At 42.0% G+C, this 21,685-nt stretch overlaps 1 protein-coding gene across 1 annotated transcript; it reads right to left on the bottom strand.

Annotated features, from left to right (window-relative positions):
* On the bottom strand, nt 1-12,612 carry LOC121437107 (nuclear RNA export factor 3-like). The gene is given in 19 exon segments (XM_041636944.1): nt 1-54; nt 145-205; nt 580-753; nt 1,146-1,218; nt 1,817-1,859; nt 1,960-2,075; nt 2,314-2,372; nt 2,500-2,607; nt 2,752-2,807; nt 2,877-2,945; nt 3,252-3,288; nt 4,791-4,900; nt 5,296-5,384; nt 5,557-5,656; nt 5,930-6,040; nt 6,124-6,207; nt 7,802-7,952; nt 8,139-8,313; nt 12,609-12,612. Coding segments are annotated over 19 exon segments (1,674 nt in total).
* Between the last annotated feature and the right edge of the window lie 9,073 nt (nt 12,613-21,685).

Here is a 21,685-nt window from a genome sequence, read left to right on the forward strand (position 1 = left end):
TTAGAATCCTGGACCTGTCTGCATGAAGGTATGCTCGGGGCTCTCATCCTTTAGCTGTAGGAAACAAAGGACACGATTGGGAGACCAGCATCATTGCCAAGCCACCTGGCCTTTTCTCGCTTGGCCTGAATTCCCACACCTCACCTGGAGCCAGGCAAGGTTTTGACTAGCTTTGCTGGGATTCCACTGCTCATCATCAAGGCACCTGTGATAGAGTATGACCAGACAGTATGCATCAAGACACAAGAATAGATACACTGACAACACAAAGGCATGTCCTGATCTATGCGACAGAAACACGCCTCTACATATACTTCAAGATATTCGGCAAGATGACACTTGTGCCATAATATAAGCAAATTCCTGAAAATCCAAATGTGTCTCATTCATGAACAGGGTCCATGGATTTCAGGGAGTTATCAAATAGCTATTTAAAATAGCTAGTTAGCCCACTGTTTAACTGAGAAGAAAGTGATCCGTAAGATAGTGAACGAAATAAAGAAGAAAAGCTTGTATGTTTCCATAACTCATTATCCTACCCCTACCTCACACTACTTCATTGTATACACCAACACTCACGTCTGAGAGCACTCAACATTCATCCCAGCCTGTGTAGAGAATGTCTGCTCCATCTTCTGTTGATCCTGAAAGAGGGCAGGCAAACAGCCGGAAGAAGATGTGGCCACGGGAATGGAGGCACTGGGAAGCCCTTCGACATCCCTCACAAGCAGCTTGTCGTTGATGATACAAAGGCTAAAGGGAAAACATTCCCTGAGATGGATGGGAAAACAGACAAAATAAGCTTCTCACTGAGCCGCAATCAGGCTGTTCCCATATTCCTGCTTTGCCCTGCTTTTCTTCCCTGCTTATCGACAATACTCCCAGAGAGGGAGCACGCTGTTGCAGACTGTCTATATCAATAGAACAGAAGATTCAACTTTAATCCAACAACGGTTTTATCAGCAAAAAAAAAAAGGTGAACAATATAATCAACATTTTTAGAAGACAGAGATACAAATGGGAAATGCTACACCTTGACTCTCCCCATTGCCCTTCCACATATTGGTCATACCCCGAGGACTCCACCACCACATTGCACAGCCCGAGACTCGGGTGAGGGTGCCGATCCACAACACAGCACTTACTCAGAACTGTTGCCATAGGTAGCAATGAAGGTCCGCGTGAAGGCGTGGACACAACCCTGAGAACTGCCCTCTGCTTCAAGGACAAGAAAGAATAATGTGCCTTTAGAGTTGTCAATGCTTTAGACCCTCACAGGGCATTCTCCAGTCAGGGTCTTACACAAAAAGAAGCCAAGAACCACTCAATATTTGGCTTGGAGTCAGGAATGGCTTACAAGAATGGAGAGGGCTGGCAGCAATGGAAAAGATCCACTCCCGTTGATGGGACCCCTACCCCATGCTGGACTATGTGAACATCACTTTCAGTGCTCACCTGGTCTCTGCTTCGCATCTCCCTTACAGGGGTGGGGAGTAGGGGGGCAGTTTAATAAGCAACATTTGCAAACATGGAAATGCAGAGGTTAAGCAACTGGCCCAAAGTCAGAGTAAGGATCTGGAATGAGAGCCACCAACCCCACAGCTCCCATGCCCTCCCTCACCCAGGAGCTGTGGGGTAGACAGGCACAGCCCTCGGTCAGGGTCAGACCGGGATGGTCTATGGGCAGGGTGCCATGGGCAGGAGAGCACAAGGGAGGAAAGGCACACAATGAGGGGACCTGGAGGAGTTCTCAGGGGTCCACATCTAGGGCAGGGAGCAGGATAGGGTCTGGAGAGCGGATTCTGCAGACACTCACCTTCTTTGAACAATCCACTGACAGAGAAGCACAGCATGGTTTCCTGGAAGGGAAATGCATGAGCTGAGCATCCTGCATAACTTTCTCCCCATCCTCAGCTTTCTGAGTATGTGCTGTGGCCCACAGAAGGAGCAGGGGCTTACTGTCTGGCAACATATGTCCACCACAAAGGAGGTGAGGTCATGCTGAGTTTTGGGCAATGTATGAAGAAAGCAAATAATCTCATATTTTTTATGCTTCAGCAGCTGCTGCTGCATATCTGTAAAAAGAAGAGAAAAAAATGTCCTTGGAGTCGCACATGCTTTTTGGACACTCACACACCATTTCCCAGTCAGAGTCATGGCCTAAGGGGTCTAGGAATAAGCAGCTGTTGGTTTGGAATCAAGAGAGAGTGTCATAAATGGGGAGGGCAACAACAGGAACCTTAGCCTCTGGCATCTGTGATTGTGCCCTCTAGCCCTCTTTACACTGTCTAGTCTTGCCCATCACACACTTACAAGGATCTTTGAGAACCTTCATATCTCTGCTGTGCTTGAAGTACCCGCACAAGTTGCTCCTAGGAGAAAAGGAGGAAACAGAACTGGTGGTCCAGCGAGTGTAAGGACTCCAAGGGACTGCCTGTATCTGCTGGATTGTGGGATGCAGTGCTCTAGGTCATAGCTTGAGCTGATTGTGCAACTTACGAGGATGAGTCCATGGAACTGAAAAGGATGGTCAAAGAGAAGCAAGCCTCAGCATGGTAGGCATTAAGAAGTTCCTGCCCATCCCCATTGTCATAGATGAAGAAATACCTGTTGGGGGTGGAGTCATAGGATAGGCTATTCACATCGGTTTGGGCCTCAAATGAGAGTTCAAAGTTTTATCAAGTAGAGCTATAATTTTGTAGCTTCACTTCCCACATGACTCCCTTTTGTCAGGTTCCTGGAGGTACTTACTGCTACAGGAACTGTAGGACCAGAGTCTTTACAGCCTCAGATCCAAAAAACCTCCCCTGAAATAAAAGCGAACAGGATGTGGGTTCTGAACCATTTTATACACAAACTCAAACCTCTCTCCTCACCTTACAAGTTGGTAAACTCTTGTGGTCCTCGAGGCCACAGAGAGTTGGTTTAGGAGATTCCTGTCCTTCCTGTGGGAGGCAAGAAAACTCAATGCAGAGCTGGCAGATGACGCTGGATGATGAGGGAAAGGGATGTGTTTGCAGATGGGGAAGTCAGATGTGAAGAGGACCCTGGAAATGTCGCTGATAGACATTAGGCTGGAATCACGACTTGCCTTTGGCAAGTTCTCCCGTGAATCTGAATCACTTCTCCATATCGCTTTGAAGGGACAGATTCAAAAAGTTTAACTTAAGCAAGACCTATTAGCTTTCAGAGCATTTTGGATGTACTGCCAGGCCCAGTTAGAGAAATTGATAATCAAGGAATATACTTACCAGGCTTAATAACTTGGGGAACAATTCCAGAATTGAACTACCAAAAAAAAAATGCAACCTGGTTAAGAACTATGTAGTGTATATGTATGTACAATCATTGCATGGTGTCTCATTAATATATGTTAGATAACATGTCTGATTAATACATTAACTTGTAATGTATTTATCCATCTTTTGACATATAAATATAGGAACACAGATATAACCATTTAAAACTAATTGAAAGTGAAAAGACAGTCCTTGTGGCAATGACCAAGAAGAAAGAGCATTGTCTTTCCCTGCTGCTCTCCTCTCTCTTCTTCTTATTGGGTAGCTCCTACACTCCCCGCTCTAATTCCTTTCTTCAGGCTCACAAGAAGCCACGTTGGAGAAGCAGAGCTCCAAGGACTCATTTCCCCTCCTCACAGTCTCTATGGGAAGCTCTGCAGGGAGCAAGGCATGGGATGAGAGCCCAGGACTCTGTCACCTTACTCGTGCCCACCATTCTAGGGGGTCTGGGGCAGGGAGGTGAGAAAGGCATGGCTCAGGATGCAGTAAGAGGAAAGCATGGGGATAGTAACAGGAAGGTACTGAAAGTAGGTCAGGTAGATGTGGGGGAGACACAGAGAGTAGAGGCAAAGGAGAAAAAGGAAGCCACACAAACGGAATGGAGGATGTTTTGTCTGGCCTGGTACTAAAGGTCAGGGGTCACTGGTAATAGAGGGGAAAAGGGCTCCTCTGCAGCAATCTTTTACCTCATCTTCTCCAGACTGTGCCCGGGACCCAAAGCAAGAATGAAAGTGAAGATCTCACAGTATTAGGTACTGTTGAATGCAGGCTCATATTTTCTCCTATGCGGGGCTCATTCTGGGAGCAATGAGCCTCTTTGTGGCAAAGGGACATTCCCCAGTAGCAGCTGGCTTATAGTCACTATGTTCTCTCCTGGAGGTCCTCTCTACTTGTGTGTGTCTGAGTATGGGTCTAACCCAGGGAATCAACTTGCTTATGCCAGGCTATGCAGGGGTCCTCTTTAACATTAGGTAGGATGATGAGCAAGGTAGGTAGGTAGATAAGGAAGACAGAAGAGATGGAGACGTCTTTGGTTCTCCACAGGTTCCTCTTGACCCAGGGAGCCCTCTGCTCTCTGACATTGGCCCACTTCTAGATCTTTAGTTCAGGGAATCCATGTTTCTTTCCAAGAGGACTAAACCACCCCAACAGTGGTCCAAAGTAGGTAATGTTATCATCATTCAGAACCCCTGACCTCATCCTGTGGTAACAGAGCCTTCAGGGCAGCCTGGAACAGATGAAGGGACTTTATAAGAGTAAGAAAAAGGGAGCTCCGGTTAGGATAGGGGACAATCCCAGTGTCATCTTTCTAAAGCACAGGAGTGCACGCTGGAGGAGACTAAGTGCTCAGACATAGGAATCACACCCCAGATTACGTGAGCAGAGGAGAAGGAGTAGCGTGGGGACTGCTGAGGATATAGACAGAGTTGAGGGTGAGGTCTGTGGTCCTCCCAAAAGACCAGAGCTGCTCCTCTTGAAGATACAACTGACTTTATGTTACTGGATTTATCCGGGATGGTAGTACTCAGAGAGCTTTGGTCTGCACGTATCTCTTCTGGATCCACATCTTGCCCCTTGACTACCGTCCCTGCAGACTTCATCTGCAATTATGGGAATAAATACATGGATCAAGAGAAGAAAAGCAAAGGATTCTTGAACCCTCAGCTCTTTCCCTTGGACCCTTACCAGTAAATCCACTTCCCTGCCTCTTGTCAACGCTCCAATGACCACTTCTCCTTTCTTATAATATTTCAGTATTATGTCTCACCTCATTTCCAGATTCATCCAGGCTGTCAACAGTAGGGGCCGCTGCCTTAGTATCAGGGAAGCCAAACATCTGATAGGGTTTACTGTCACTCTGGTTCAAGGGCAACATCTAAAGTAATAGAAAAAAATAGAGTGAAATGAAACAACAGTGAATATTTGAGATCAAACTAAGTACTAGCTAATCTCTACCAAACTTACCCTCCAAACAGCATCAAGTGTAAGGTCTTACCTGCATCATGTCCTCTTCATAAAAATCCAGGGATGGAGCCATGCACCTTCTAAGATTCAGTGACAAGTCAGTAGGATGGGTCAACAAGTCTTCAGGAATCAAGAACAGAGAATCAGAAGGCGACGAGGCAGTTGGCTGACACAGAGCTGATACAGAGGAGTTGCCAGCACCAACCTCTCCTTAATTTGCAATTCCTAAATTTCCACACCAGCCAGACCCTTCTACCCTTATTTCCTCTAGACTTACTGCTGCCAATCACGCCTTGCACAAATGGGAGTCTCGGCATATTAAGAAATTGCTGAGAAGTAGCACCCTGTTGGTTCATAGCCAGCTTCAGAATCACAGAGGGAGTTCCATGACTCTGAAGCAGAAGTGATATAAGGGACAAGAGATGGGGGAAAGGCACAGGCCCAACTGTGGGTATATAAAATGTCTTAATCCTACATTACCTTCATTTGGTCCATCTTCTCTGACTTCAGCTCTGTCACCAAGTGGGGTTCATCACAGGGGCTGATGAAGATTGTTATCTGCGAAGAACAAATGAGAGTTTGGTTTGACACTGAGAACTGAGACGCCCCGGAATCATACAAGATATTGACCCTGGCTTGCAATTGGTCACAGTCACACTCTTGACACATACCTTATTATTAGACTCATCCCAAATCTTGTCACTGATATTTTTTAGTTCAAAGGCAATGTCGGGATTATCAACAAAAAACTGGGCGTGCATTTTCTCATAGTGAAACTGTATGGATAAGGGTGAGAGAAATAGAATATGGGCAAATGTCATGGTTCATAGAGCCCATCATTTGTCCTGATTCCTCTTACCTCTACTGGAGTGAAAGGGATACTGCACTGGCTCTGAATCAAACCCAGCAGCCACTTCTTATCGTATTTTATGCCAGAGGGAATCTAGAATCAAACATAAAAAAAGGATAAAAGAAAATATTGGCACATTGGAATTTATTTATTTATTTCATGCATGAAAGGTAATTACACAATACACTCTTTAATGAGCAAATATATTAAGGTGGCAAGAGTACAGTTATTGGAACAAATAAACTAGATTTAAACACTCATGCTTCTACCAGGTGTTTCAGTATTAAATAATTAATGTCTTAAAACTCTATGTTTCGAGTACTTACTTTCAGAACTCTTTTGAGATAATAAAGACGCTGTAACAAAATATCAATATCTGAATATACATTATAGACACCAATATGATACAGGCATAGAAGTCTCATTTTATATATGTACGGTGGAAATACTGTAAAAAGGATGAAAACAGACTGGCCAGAATTGAAATTATCTAACTAATTCATGATAAACCTCTATAAACTTAAATACTTATCCTTGCTACATTCTCTGGCCTATGGAAAGTGCTGTCTGTAAAGAGAAAGAAAATAAAACCTATAGTTTGCATCATGTATTCGGTTTTTCTTCTAAACTTTTATATTTTTTTTATTTCACTGTTCCTTATTTTACATTAATAGAGGGTCTTATGGCATTGCTCAAGCTGGTCTCAATGAGTAATCCTCTGGCCTTAGTCTCCTGAGCAGCTGGGATTATATGTATGTGGCACATAGGAATTTAAAGTCAAAGTTAATCGAACAAAGGAGTTCAGCCCATAACATACCACACGAGTTGTTTACATAAAAATCTAGAAAATATGGACAAATCTATTGTGGTAGAAAACTAACCAAGAGTTGATTGAAAAAAAAGATATGGGGAAAGAATGGAAGAGAACAATTATAAAGGGAAGCAAGGATGTTTGATGTGTTTGATGGGCATGTTGACTGGGAAAATGGTTTCACAGATGTGAGCCAAGTAGTGTTAAGCTATATACTTTAAATGCATGTGATTTATTATTTGTTAACTTTACTTAAAGAAAGCCGTAAAATGGAAGGACTCAAATATGTTTGCTTTTAGGCTTTAAGGCAATTTCTAAAGATGGAACAAATTTTATTATTTCCTTTATATCACCTGTGGATTTCCTGAATCTACTTGCCTTTCATTCAGGTGGTTTCCTTCAATAAAAACTCCAGATATGAGAATCAACTTTTTAAATTTCAATAGCTAATTTACTTTTTATTATTTCTCTGATTTTTGAGATTTATAATATGATTTCATTTATAAAGCCATAATAAGAGATCTTACCTGTGGCAGAACTAGCCTTCTTTAATAGGGACCCCAAAGACACTTTGCCAACTACCTCTTCAATACACACATACAATTTTAGCAAAACTGGGGCATCCAGTGTAGAGCTGTTATATCTTCTCACATGGATTTCTTCCTTTGCTTACACACGACTCCCTGACTTCTCCCTACAGTCACCCTGGTCTGTGTTCATTGCCTGTCTGATTTGCCCCTTAATTGATTCAGCATGTGGACTCCTCTGTCAACTCCACTGTATCCAAAAAAACACCCAATAACTCTACTCATTTTCAACACAACTCCTCTTGATTGCCTTCTTTTGAGTATTAGATCCATTTTCTGGGGTACTTACTATGACCTTGAACCAGTTCTTTGAGGTGTCATCTTGCTTGTCCTCCATTTTTCTCCCTGGAGGTATTGGCCATCCCTCCCTGTTAATATACATTTGGTTTCGTTTGTGTAAGTTGATTCTCTGATGACGGGGTGGAATACCATATGGAGTGCTGTCAGGAAACAAAGTAAAAGTAGTCCCCATATACTTAGAAATTCTCCAATAGACCATTTGCCGCACTTGGACTAAGGCTACAGAAAGATTGCTCAACCACTTGGAGATATAAATGACATATTTAACTACAGTGTTATGCATTCACTAGCCTGGTATATTCCAATCATACTGACTGGTCACTTACTATCTTCTTCTAGTATATATGGGAGGATCACTCATTGCTGGCTCTCCACCTTGCTGCTGAGAGAATGAAGTACGCATTGTAGCACTGATGTGTTCAGTAGAGTTGAAAAATGTCCTTCGGAAAATTCCCCGACATCTCATTCTTCTTTGATAAGGGTTAGTTTCAGAACTGTGCCCTTAAATTAAAATCAAGGCATTAATGTATAGTACCCCCCCAAAAAAAGGGTACTGGGGAAATATAATGGCAAATGAAGGTTGTTAGCTGTTATAATATCCCACCCCCAAATATCTGTAATCAGTGTGAAAAATACTGAGAGCCTTCATTGTGCTTCCACCTCCTGGGAGATGAGAGGCAGGGAGCTAAAGAGAAAACAAACACAGCGGTCAAGGTCTGGGCTCAACAATTGCTCTGTGATGTTCCTGACTGTTCTGCCCTTCTCGGGCAGAGTGATCTGAGACAAATTATATTTCATTCCTCAATCTTGACCCTCTCTTCTATTTGAAGAATAACAAAAATTATCTTGAAAGGTTTTTTTTTATGGTTCAAGGATCACAGGCAAACTCCCTGCCTGAAAGAAGAGCTAGACAAATGATACATAAAGCAGAACAAAATATCCAGGCTGTGTCTTGCTCAAATATTATCATGAAGACTAGGAAAAGAGAAGGGAAGAAGTTAAAGAAAATATGGCAAGCATTCCTAACACATTAGTTGAGAAGTTTCAATTAAAAGAGACTTCAAGTTCAAATAAAAAACAGCAATAGAATAGAAGGACTGTGTACACTGAGAAAAAAATATCTCATCAATTTCAAGAACTTGTTGTTCTTGTGGTGAATGGGAGTTCAGTTTCCAGCACCCACATGGTGGCTCACAGCCATCTGTAACTCCAGTTCCAGGGAATCTGATGTGTTCCCCTGATCTCCTCAAGTACCAGGCACATATATGGTGCACAGGCATAAATGCAAACAGAACACTCTTTTTTTTTATTTGAATTTATTTATTTATTAAGGATTTCTGCCTCGTCCCCGCAACCGCTTCCCATTTCCCTCCCCCTCCCCCGATCAAGTCCCCCTCCCTCATCTGCTCAAAGAGCAATCAGGGTTCCCTGACCTGTGGGAAGCCCAAGGACTGCCCACCTCTATCCAGGTCTCCTAAGGTGAGCATCCAAACTGCCTAGGCTCCCACAAAGCCAGTACGTGCAGTAGGATCAAAAACCCACTGCGATTGTTCTTGAATTCTCAGTATTCCTCATTGTCCTCTTACATTAAGTAAATAAACCTTAAAAAGTTCAGCTAAAACAGAAGTAGTCTGTGAGACGGCTCAGCAGGTAGAGGGCTTGCCACCTCGCCTGAGCACTGGAGCTCAGGTCCCTAGACACACATTGTGCATGAAGAGCACTGTTTTCCTCAAGTTTCCTGTTGTTCTGAGGCCTCCAAACATGTACACATGCAATACACTGACTGAATGAATGAATGAATGAATGAATAAATGAATGTTTTAAAAATCAGAAACATCCCTTTGCGGTCTAGAAGCACACACTTATAATACTAGCCCCTAGGAGGCAGAGATAAGAAGACTTTCATAAGTTCAAGGTCAAGCTGGTCTTCAAACAGACTTCCAGGCAGTAAAGAAAAGTCAGTGACATTGATAAATTTATAGGCAAACCTGAGTATTTAGTATATAATACAATACTTCTTCTGGAATGCATATGCATATCTCAGATAACTACTATGAAAAAAGACTAGAAGAAGAAAAGGGAAAATAATAAAGAAGATATGGTTTTCCTACGTCACATACAGTGAAAGCACATGACAAATCGGGTGAGGGTAAAGAGTATAATGGTGCAAGGGTCATGTATTGTCTGAGGACAGGTAAAAATAAAGGTATGCCGGGGAGTGCTGGGAACTCAACATATAATAAAAAACAAAAGAATAAAACAAATAAAGATAAATGTATAAAAATAACATATCTGTACCAAATTAAACCTATTATTTTATTAAAAGTAAGTTTCCAAATTGAAGGGCAGACAGAGTCTGACTTTGTAAAAAAAATTCCATCTGCCAGGTATGGTGGAAAATGTTTGAAAGTCACCACTTGGAAGGTAGAGACAGTAGAATCAGGAATGCAAGCCCAGCTTTAGCTACTTAGGGAGTACAAGGCCAGACTTGCCTACATAATGAGACCCTGTCTGAGAACAAATGAAAGGAAGGATTCTGTCAAATGTACTTTCAAACACATAAAATTTAATTCTATATAAAAGTTTTAAATAAAAAAGTCAAAACATTCTCACTTATATGTGGAAGCTTAAAAGGTGGAACTCCTAGAAGCAGAGAGTATCATGTGATTAGCAGAGGTTGGAAACTGTGGAAGGAGGGGTGAATAAAGAATAGTTTTTGTGTACAAGTGGGAGGAATAAGTCCTAATATTCTTTTCTTCAGATTTGTGTATGTGCAGACTCAACTAATCTGGCCTTCTAGGGGCTCACAGAGACTTAACTGACAATCATGGAGTCTACACAAAACTTTCCTAGGCCCTCTGCATATGTTATAACTGAGTAGCTTGATGCTCTTGTGGGACCCTTAACAGTTGGAGCAGGGGCTGTTTCTGACTCTTTTGCCTGCTTTTGGGACTTCTTTCCTCCTGCTGGGTTGCCTCTTTCAGTCTTAATACAAAGGTTTGTGCTTAGTCGTATTGTGTGTGTGTGTGTGTGTGTGTGTGTGTGTGTGTGTGTATATATATATATAATATTTTAAAATAACAAAACAAATATAATTTTGTACTATCCAACTGCAGGTTTATATTGGAAATAGAAAAAGTAAATTTTACAGAATGATATTGGGGTTGGGTGGTAGTGGCATACACCTTTAATCCCAGCACTTGGGAGGCAGAGACAGGTGGATCTCAGTGAGTTTGAGGCCAGCCTGGTCTGCATAGTGAGTTCCAGGACAGCCAGGACTGTTACATACATAAACCCTGTCTTGAAAAAAGTGAAAGAAAGAGAAAGAGGGAGGAAGGGATGGAGCGAGGAAGGAAGGAAAGAAAGAGAGAAAGAAAGAAAGAGAGAGAGAAAGAGACAGAGAGAAAAATAAATAATTAAATAATTAAATAAATAAATAAATTCTATGGGACAGGGATATAGTTGAGTTGATAGATTGCCTTCCTCACATGAATAAGACTGTAGGTTCTTTGGCCAGCACAGCATAGACTAGGGGTAAGGGTAATGGCACTCTCTTGTAGCATTTAAGAGTAGAAGACAGAAGTTTCAGAAGTTCAAGGTCATCCTTGCCTACATAAAAACTTCAAGATCAGCAGAGGCTGCGTGAGACACTGTATCAAGCATGAGAGAAAGGGAGGAGGAATGAAATAGTAAGAAAGGACATTTCATAGTGATAAAGTTTCAATTTTAAAAAAGTATTTTAAAAAGTTTCAATCAAACAAGAAGATGGGCCTGGAGAGATGGCTCAGAGGTTAAGAACACTGGCTGCTCTTCCAGAGGTCCTGAGTTCAATTCCCAGCAACCACATGGTGGCTCACAACCATCTATAATGGGATATGGTGCCCTCTTCTGGCTTGAAGGCATATGTGCAGGAGGAACACTGTATGCTTAATAAATAAAGTCTTAAAAATAAAACAAGAAGGTGGTATTAAAGTCTGCACTTGCATGCATATCTTAATATAAAGAAATAAAATTTACTTGAGGGAAAAATAAGTGGACAAATACAAAATTTGGGGAAATTTTCAACATTTAACAACAGATAAATCTATCAGAAAATAGTTCATGTGTATAAGGAAGATTTAAACAATTTCTGAAACAAAATAGGCAAAAAGCAAAAGCATCATTTTAGCCCAAGACTTCAAGGAAAGCCTGAAATGTCATTTATGTACAAAGGTAAGACATATGATTTTATATATTATATATACATAGATAACAAATGCATTTAATTGACATGGAACCCTACACACATGTAAGATGTTTCAGAACTGTTCACACAACATAAAGCAAGTATCTAAAAACTTCTATAAGGATAATGCAATGTTCAGAATGACTGAAGTAGATTCAATACACAGTTGCTTCCTTGTTCCTTTATTAACACTAGTATGAATATGAAGAATATTAATTTCCACCAAACCCTTCTCTAGGTCATATTTTCTATTTCTCAAATCCTAGACTGGAGATGACCTAAAGCTCAGATTTTTTTTCTTCTGAATGGCTTTGGGGGTGAGGGAGTGGTAAGCAGGAGGCTGCACTTCACCTCCACAAGAGGCTTTCTATAAAGAAACATGACAATCACCTCGGTACTCATTTGATCCTTGTCTTCTGGAGAGTGGAAACTAAACAACTTGTGGGTCCCTCCACCCCACCCCCACTCTGTTCCTAAAGAGGTCACCTAAGGGCCATAAAGGAAGAGGAAAGCGCAGTATCACCCCTGCCCTAAGAAAACTTGGGCAAACACCCCATGCTGTTCAACTTACCCATGGTAGGTCCTGAAGTACCTTGTCACAAATATCCTCACTGTGTTCTTCTTAGGAGACTCTGTGTGGTCTAGAGCTGAAAAACTGAGGAAAGCTGCTGAGAGAGAGAAAGGCAGGCTCCAAACGTCAGCTGCAAGATGGAAGTCCTTACAGGAAGTTTTATTCAGTAGGGCATAGAGAGGAGGTCCATGGGGTTGGGCAGAGTAGACCAATGTCCTGTTCTTACTGCCTCCTAAAGGTCTGACCAATCAAAACTCTGAGAGTGCTTCAACTTGAGCCACCACAACCCAGAGGCTAACTAGAGTGTGACAGCTTGGGCCTCTGGTACTTGTTGCTACAAATGCAGAGAACTTGGCATACCCAGCTCTGTACTGGTTACATTGTACTGTGCTCTTTAGTTTTTGAGAGCTCCGAGTGACCCCTGTGAACCACACAGGTACTTCTGTACTTGTAACATCAGATTGCTGATATGCTCTCCCCTCCCCCACTCCTCAAGAAATTATCTCATCTCAGAATCACCAGCCTCTGAAGTTGTGGAGGCTTAATGGGGTACAAGTTTTGTCTGGAGACATTCAGCTATTACCTTGGGAAACAGTAGAATTAAGATCTACTGCATAGGGTGAGCCTTCCATGTGACACCCTTTGCTTCCTTAAGCTAGACCAAAGTAACAAAATGTTCTGAAAACCATCATGTAGTTGGAATTTACCTTCAGCTCACTCCAGAGGTAGAACACACACACTCAGAGAGAGGGGCAAAGGAAAAGGGGAGAAGGGAGAGGCACAAAGAGAGGAGAGAGGGGAGGGAGATAAAGGAACAAGCGAAGTTTATTGGATCATTGTGATGCACTATCTTAACAAAACTGGAGTGACAGTAGTCAAAGGGGATAAGTGTCTCACTGATTAGAGACAGAAATGTTCTAAGCATGTCAAGCCTCTGTACAAGAAGGGGAAAGGAAAGGGGGTCTGTACTCAAGTGCATCCACAGAACTTTCTTGAAACTCTTCACCTCAAACTTTTTGACAGCCCGTCCTAGGTCTGTATGCTCTGAGAAATGAAGTCCAGCCACTGAACAAATCCCCCGCCTTTGTCTCTGTCTGTCTGTCTGTCTGTCTGTCTCTGTCTCTCTCTCTCTCTCTCTCTCTCTCTCTCTCTCTCTCTCTCTCTCTCTCTGTGTGTGTGTGTGTGTGTGTGTGATATATAAATAGAACCTGTTGCGGCTGCTGCTGTTGTATTCATGGCTTCAGGACTGACCACTTGGTGCACGACAAGCAATTAGTGGGCTCCTCCATGGAGAGGATGACTCTCCTTCTCTTAGCAGCCATCAGTCGCCTACGGTTTCCTGTCCAGGGTGTGCGTCCATGAGATGTGCCCCCTTCTGCATTAGCATGCTTATTGAGAATGCCATTCTTCAGATCTTACTTACACAGCCATTTCTAAGAGAGCCGGTCTCATAGCAGACTTCCTTCTACCCAGGCCCTTACAATTAAACTGCCCAAAGTAACTCCATTTTGCCTTAGATTTGGCTAACTTCACCCAATTGTTCCTAGTCCTTTGTTGAGCACATCCTCTGAGCACCTACAGCTTTCCGAGGTCCGCTGTTTTGCAACTTAAAACAAATTGTTTTAATCAGCTTAGTAGAAACTTTTGAAGCTTTTGAAACCCCTCCCCATTGCCTCTGGTATGATACAGTTGTGGCTTGAGGTTTAAAAATCCTACCCTGTCTTTCTTTGGGCAGAGACTTCTTTGTAGCATGAGTCTGCTCTTGGTCACTGGCCTACATAAAGGACTCATACTTGGTCTTATATCCACTGTGGTTTGTAGCTTTCTTTCATGACCTGTAACACAGACTTTCAGCCCTCTCTTCATCAGTGTTTCCTGGGTCATAAGTGCAGAAGCTGTAATGTACGTGTATCCACTGGGACTGGGCTCACCATGATATGCTCATTTCTACTACATTGTGTTCAGTTGTAGTATTCTGTCATGATCTCATTCTAAAATTTATATGGAACCAGAAAAAAACTGGATTGCCAAAGCAATCCTCAGCAAAAATCATATTGCAGGGGTTACTAGTCCAGACTTCAAGAGATGTTACAGAATTATAGTGACAAAATTAATATGGTCCTGGTACAAAACAGACATGTAGATCAATGGAACAAACTAGAAGACCCAAACTCATAACTACAGTTATCTGATGTTTGTCAGAGGCAATAAAACATACACTTGGAGAAAAGACAGCATCTTCAACAAATGGTGCTGAGAAAGCAGGTTGTCCACATACAAAAGAATGAAATTAGACTTATGTCTATCACCTTGTACAAAAAGTAGATATAAGTTGACCAAAGACCTTATATTAAAATATGAAACACTGAAATGCATACATAATGCAGCTAGAAAAGAAAGCATAGGCAGTGCCTACAAGGTATAGGTGTAGAAAAGGACTTTCTGAATGGTACTCCATTAGTCACAGAATTAAGGTCAGCAATTGACAAATGGGACCTCATAAAACTAAAAAGCTTCTGAACATCTATGGAAACAATCAATTAAGTGAAGAAGAAAACCACAGACTGGAAAAGAATCTGCCAGCTCTACATCTTTCAGAGAATTAATATTCAAAATATATACAGAACTCCAAGAGTCAAGGAAACAAAAGACCCAATTGAAAAACGGACTAGGGCTTTAAACAAAGGGTTCACTAGAGAAAATAAAAAATGGCTAATTAATATCTCAAATATGTTCACCATTCTTAGCATTTGGGGAAATGGAATTTTTTTATGCCGGGCGGTGGTGGCGCACGCCTTTAATCCCAGCACTCGGGAGGCAGAGGTAGGCGGATCTCTGTGAGTTCAAGACCAGCCTGGTCTACAAGAGCTAGTTCCAGGATAGGCTCCAAAACCACAGAGAAACCCTGTCTCGAAAAACCAAAAAAAAAAAAAAAAAAAGTTGAGATTTCATTTTAACCCAGCTGGAATGGTTAAGCAACAAACCAATTGACAAAAAAAAAAATGAGGTTGTGGGGAAAGGGCAATCTTCATTCACTGTTGGTGGGGATGCAAATTTGTGCAGCCACTCTAGAATCCAGTATGAACAACACCCAAATTCATTTCTTCGCAAGAGGTAAGAAATGCAAACAAAACCTAAAAGTGCTTCAGCAGATGAATGGATAATGAAAATGTGCTGGCACCTTTTAAAAAACCTTACTCTACCTTTCTTTGAGCAGGGAGTTGTTTGTGGCAAGAGCTTGCTGTTAGTCACTGGCTTAAATAAAGGACTCATACTTGGCACACACAGACACACACACACACACACACACACACACACACACTACATATACACAAGGAATACTGTTCAGCTATAAAGAAAAGTGAACTCACAAAATTTGCAGATAAAAAGGTTGACCTAGGAAAGATTATACTGAGTGAAGTGACCCAGAAAGCAAATGCCTCATATCCCCTCTCATCTATGGCTCCTAGCTCTGTATCTTCAAATGTGAGTATATAACATGGAGGAACCACATAAATAAAGAAGTATAAAGGGACCATTAGAGACCATGATAGGGAAATATCAGAATACAGATTATATGAAACAGGAAATAGGAAAATAGGAAAGACTCTCAAATTTAGGATTGAGTGGGTGGCCAATACAGGAGGAGGGAGGAGGGCAAATAACACAAGATTGTTGGATAAAGCCTCAAGGAAACATTATTTTATGTTCCTCTAAATCATACACAATACATGTAAGTGCATATTTACACACACACACACACACACACACACACACACACACACACTAAAGGAAGTTAAAACACAGGGCTGACAAGGCTCCCCACAATAACTATAGACTGATGTGGGAGTGTCATATATCAATCTGTTGATTTCATTGGTTAAGTAATAAAGAAACTGCTAGGCCCATTTGATAGGCCCACCCTTAGGTGGGTGGAGTAAACAGAACAGAATGCTGGGAGGAAGAGGAAGTGAGCTCAGACTCCACAGCTCTCCTCTCAGGAGCAGATGCCTCAGAGTGACGCCATGCTCCCAGCTCCTAGGCAGACGCACGCGATGAAGCTCCAACCCAGCATGGACATAGGCTAGAATCTTCCCAGTAAGTGCACCTAGGGGCGCTACACAGATGATTAGAAATGGGCTAAATTAATATGTGAGAATTAGCCTAGAAGAGGCTAGATAGAAATGGGCCAAGCAGTGATTAAAAGAATACAGTGTCCATGTAATTATTTCGGGGCATAAACTAGCCAGGCGGCCGGGGTGCTGGGAACGCAGCCCCACCGCTCTTATTACTACAATAGACTAACAAAAACTCCAGTACCAGGTATAAGAAATCTCCTTTCAAATCATTCATCAGAGATGATGAACCCCAAAACAATGCAGACTATGCCAACTGCCCTCATCTGCATCTCAGAGGTTGAGGATGGGCCCCAATTGCTGAACGTACATACACTTATGAAACAGGACTCAGATTATTTGAACTGAATCTAACCTGAGAGCCTCCTTCCTGTGATCCAGCTTCAATGGTATCGGAAAATGCTTTGCAAGCTGCCAAGGGAAAAAAATCAGTTAATAGACTTCTCAGGCATGGAATCTATAACCTCTAACAATGTCCAGTAAGTGGCATTCATATCTTGGTGGTAGCCAACAGGTGTCTAATTAAACTTAAGACCAACTCAAGGGGAGGAAAATCATGCCTGGTACTAGACACCTAGTCAACTTCAACAGCTAGTGAGATCATATGTCTTAGAAGAGACTCTATTACCACCATTTTGCTAGACTAGTATGATTCTTAACCACATTCTAAATCTTATCCTTAGACCCACAGATAAGTGGAGTTACCATTCCCCCATCAAAATCTTCTCTTTACATCAAATGTGTAAAGTTTTTGTCAATTTATTATATTCAATTATATCCTTCAAAAGAAAAAAATAGGAGAAAGAGTGAAATTATTTCACACTTTTAATCTACAAAATCTGCACAACCTATAAAATAGTGTCAATAACATTTCCCAGTTGTTTACTTACTGTGGTATTCTAAATGGGTGCAAATTGCTATGTATAGTCTACTATAGTATACTAAAATGTATAGTCTAAATGAAGTAAGATTAAATGAACCCCAAAGGTTCATATGGTAAAGCCTTATTGTTTTTCTTAATACAGGAAAATACTATTGGTGGGTGGTACAACCTTTAGGAAATGGGACTTAGTGGGTGGTTCTTGCATGCTTGGGAATAAACCCTCCAAGGGGTTTTAGGATACTAGGATCTTCTCTCGATTTGTTTCCTGAGTGATGAGATGAAGACATTGATCCAACATAGGCTTCCTTGCTGGGGATCATACTCTTGCACCCTGTAAAGATTTGTCACTTGTATTGGTTTAATAAAATGCTGATTGGCCAGTAACCAGGCAGGAAGTACAGGCAGGGTGACCAGACTAGGAGAATTCTGGGAAGAGGAAAGGCAGAGAGAGTCAGTCACCACCCAGATGAAGAGGAAGAAAGATAAGAATGCCTCATTGAGAAAAGGTACCATACCATGTGGCTAAACATAGATAAGAATTATGGGTTAATTTAAGTTGTAAGAACTAGTTAATAATACGCCTGAGCTAATAGGCCAAACAGTTTATAATTAATATAAGCCTCTGTGTGTTTCTTTGGGACAGAACAGCTGCAGGACCAGACAGGACAGAAACTTCCATCTACACTTCCTGCCATTGCCATCCAGCACTTACACCAGAGGCCCAAAGCAATTAATCTGCTCCATCATGGAGCTCACTTTCAAACTTCTGAGCCAAAAGAACCCTTTACTCCTCATGTCTATTGTGCAAATATTTCAATATGGTAACACAATATTTTGTTTCTTTCTGCTCTAAATGATTCTTGGAGATTGAAATGAAAAATCTCTTCTTCACAGTGAACACAGTTTGGTATTACAAAGTCTCTACAGGTAGAATGCAAGTTTGAAAGTTTCAAACAGCTTAGTTTATGGAATAACTTCTAAAATACATTTCCAAAATATTTAAGTTTTCTAAAGATTTATTTAAAGATTTATTTTATTCATTTGCATGTGTGTGTGTGTGTGTGTGTGTGTGTGTGTGTGTGTGTGTGTGTACAGGTACCCTCAGAGATCAGATGAGGATATTGAATTCCCTGGAGTTGGAGCTGTATTTATAGGTGGTTATGAGACACCACACATAGGTTAGGGAGCTAAACTCAGGTCTTCTGGAAGAGCAGCATATGGTCATTACCACTGAGCCATCTCTGTGAAGTCTCAATTTTATTTTTGAAAAAGAGGACAAATTAAAGAAGCAATGAAAAATTAACCTTGATTAGGAATTATTTTTCTTTTTTATTTATTTTTAAGACAATATTTTCTCATTTTACTTACCAATCTCAGTTTCCTCTCCCTCTCCTCCTCCCACTCGCCGCCTTCCACCCACCCCATCCCCCATCCACTCCTCAGAGAGGGTAAGGCTTCCCATGGGGAGTCAATAAAGTCTGGAACATCACTTTGAGACAAGACCAAGGTCCTCTCCCCTATCTCTAGGCTAAGCAAGGTATCTCTCCAAAGAGAATGGGCTCCAAAAAGCTAGTTCAAGCACTAAGGATAAAGCTTGGTCCTACTGATAGTGGCCCAACAGACTGTTCCAGCGACACAACTGTCACCCACATTTAGAGGACCTAGTTTGGTCCTATGCAGCTTTTCTACTGTCAGTCCAGAGTCAATGAGCTCTCTCACTAGCTCAGATCAACTGTTTCTGTGGGTTTTCCCATCTTGATCTTGACCATTTTGCTCATATTAACACTTCTCCCTCTCTTTGACTGGACTCTGGGAACTCAGTCCACTGCTAGGTGTGGATCTCTGCATCTGCTTCCATCAGTTGCTGAATGAAATTTCTATGGTGATAGTCAAGGTAATCAGCAATCTGATTACAGGGGAAGGGCAGTTCAGGTATCCTTTCCACTATAGCTTAGGGTCTTGTCTGCGGTCATCCTTGTGGATTCCTGGGAATTTCCCTAGTACCAGTTTTCTCTGTAGCCCTGTAATGGCTCCCTCAATCAAGATATCTCTTTTCTTTCTCTTCCTCTCTGTCCTTTCCCCATCTCTACCATTCTGTTCCCTCAAGTTCTCCTCCCCAGTCCCCTTCTCCCCTTTTCCTCCCCTCTGTCCTCCCTTCTCCCCCTGCCACACAGTCCCAATTTTCTCAGGAGATCTTGTCTATTTCCCCTTCCCAAGGGGATCCATGTCTGTCTGTCTTAGGGTTCTCCTTGTTACCTAGCATCTCTGGTGTTGTAGACTATGGTCTTGTTATCCATTGTTTTACATAAAATATCTGCTTACAAGTAAGTACATATTATATTTTTTTCTGGGTCTGGGTTACCTCACTCAGGATATTTTTTCTAATTCCATCCATTTGCATGCAAATTTCAAGATGTCATTGTTCTTTATGCCACCGAGTAATACTCCATTGTGTAAATGTACCATCTTTTCTTTATCCCTTCTTCGGTTGAGGGGCATCTAGGTTGTTTCCAGGTTCTGGCTACTACGAATAATGCTGCTATGAATATAGTTGAACAGTGAGTGTCCTTGTGGTATGATTGAACATTCTTTGGGTATATTCCCAAGAGTGGTATTTCTGGGTCCTGAGGTACATTGATTCCCAATTTTCTGAGAAACTGCCATACTTATTTCCAAAGTGGTTGTACAAGTTTGCATTCCCATCAGCAATGGAGGTGTTTTACTCCACATCCTCTTCAGAATAAGCTATCATCAGTGTTTTGTATCTTAGCCAAGGAATTACTATTCTTTAAATTATCGCTGACTTTATATACAAAATCACAATAGTTTATTTTATAGTCCACATTATAACATATATTTAAATTTTTCCTTTATTTTATTTTAATTGTGCATATCTGCATGCATGCATGTGTGCAGAGGATCTGTGGAAGCCAGAGGTACTGGATCAGTCTGGAGAAGGATTAACAGATGATTGTAAACTGAACACTGGGAACTGACCTCAGGTCCTCTGAAAGAACAGTATGCATTCCTAACTACTGAATAATCTCTCCAACCCCAAAATTTGCATAAAATATTTCATTAGAGATGACGAAGCAGCATCTCATCTTAGGCAGAATGAAGTCATTTCTTATGTGATTTTCATTGATTTTTTATCTCTGTTTTATTCATTTTACATAGCAACCACAGTTCCTCCTCCCTTCACTCCTTCCACTCTCCTCCACCTCCTTCTACTCCCATGCACTCTTCAGAAAGGGTAAGGCCTCCCATGGGGAGTGTGTAGTAGTATTCTTATGAGCATAGGCAACCACACTTCACTAACTCCACCTTTGAAGTCCTCAGCCTTAACTGGCTGCCACAATCTAAAATCCTCATGTTGTTTTACTTTCTTCCATCAAAAGCTGTGTGCAATGGAGTGGAATACCGCCCCCCCCCCCCCCCGCCGCCCGTGCTGGACTCACCAGTAAAGGAGGGTGCCACCAAATCTCAGTCTTTAGGAGCATGTTCAGTAAGGTAGATTAAGATTTGATCTCTTGGTTGTCTGCAAGGTCCTTGGCTCAGGAGCAGTTTCCTGCTGCTGCACTAAGGCTACCCACCCAGAGAGAACCTTCATATGGCGATGGTTGGAGATAGAGACAGAGACACACATTGGAGCACTGGCCTGAGCTCCCAAGGTCCAAATGAGGAGCAGAAGGTGGGAGAACATGAGCAAGGAAGTCAGGACCGCGAGGGGTGCACCCACCCACTGAGACAGTGGGGCTGATCTATTGGGAGCTCCCCAAGGCCAGCTGGACTGTGACTGAAAAAGCATGGGATAAAACTGGACTATCTGAAAATGGCAGACAAAGAGGGCTGATGAAAAGCCAAGGACAATAGCATTGGGTTTTGATCCTACTGCATGAACTGGCTTTGTGGGAGCCTAGGCTATTTGGGGGGAGGACCTTGGACTTTTCGCAGGGCAGGGAACCCTGACTGCTCTTCGAACTGGAGAGGGAGGGGGAAAGGAGTGGGGGGAGGGGAGAAGAGTAGAGGGAGGGGGAGAGGAGTGGGAGGAGGGGGAG

Source organism: Microtus oregoni, unplaced genomic scaffold, assembly GCF_018167655.1.
Source record: "Microtus oregoni isolate MIOR12 unplaced genomic scaffold, Mior012 000050F_ref0000143, whole genome shotgun sequence".
In the NCBI taxonomy this organism is placed as follows: Eukaryota; Metazoa; Chordata; class Mammalia; order Rodentia; family Cricetidae; genus Microtus; species Microtus oregoni.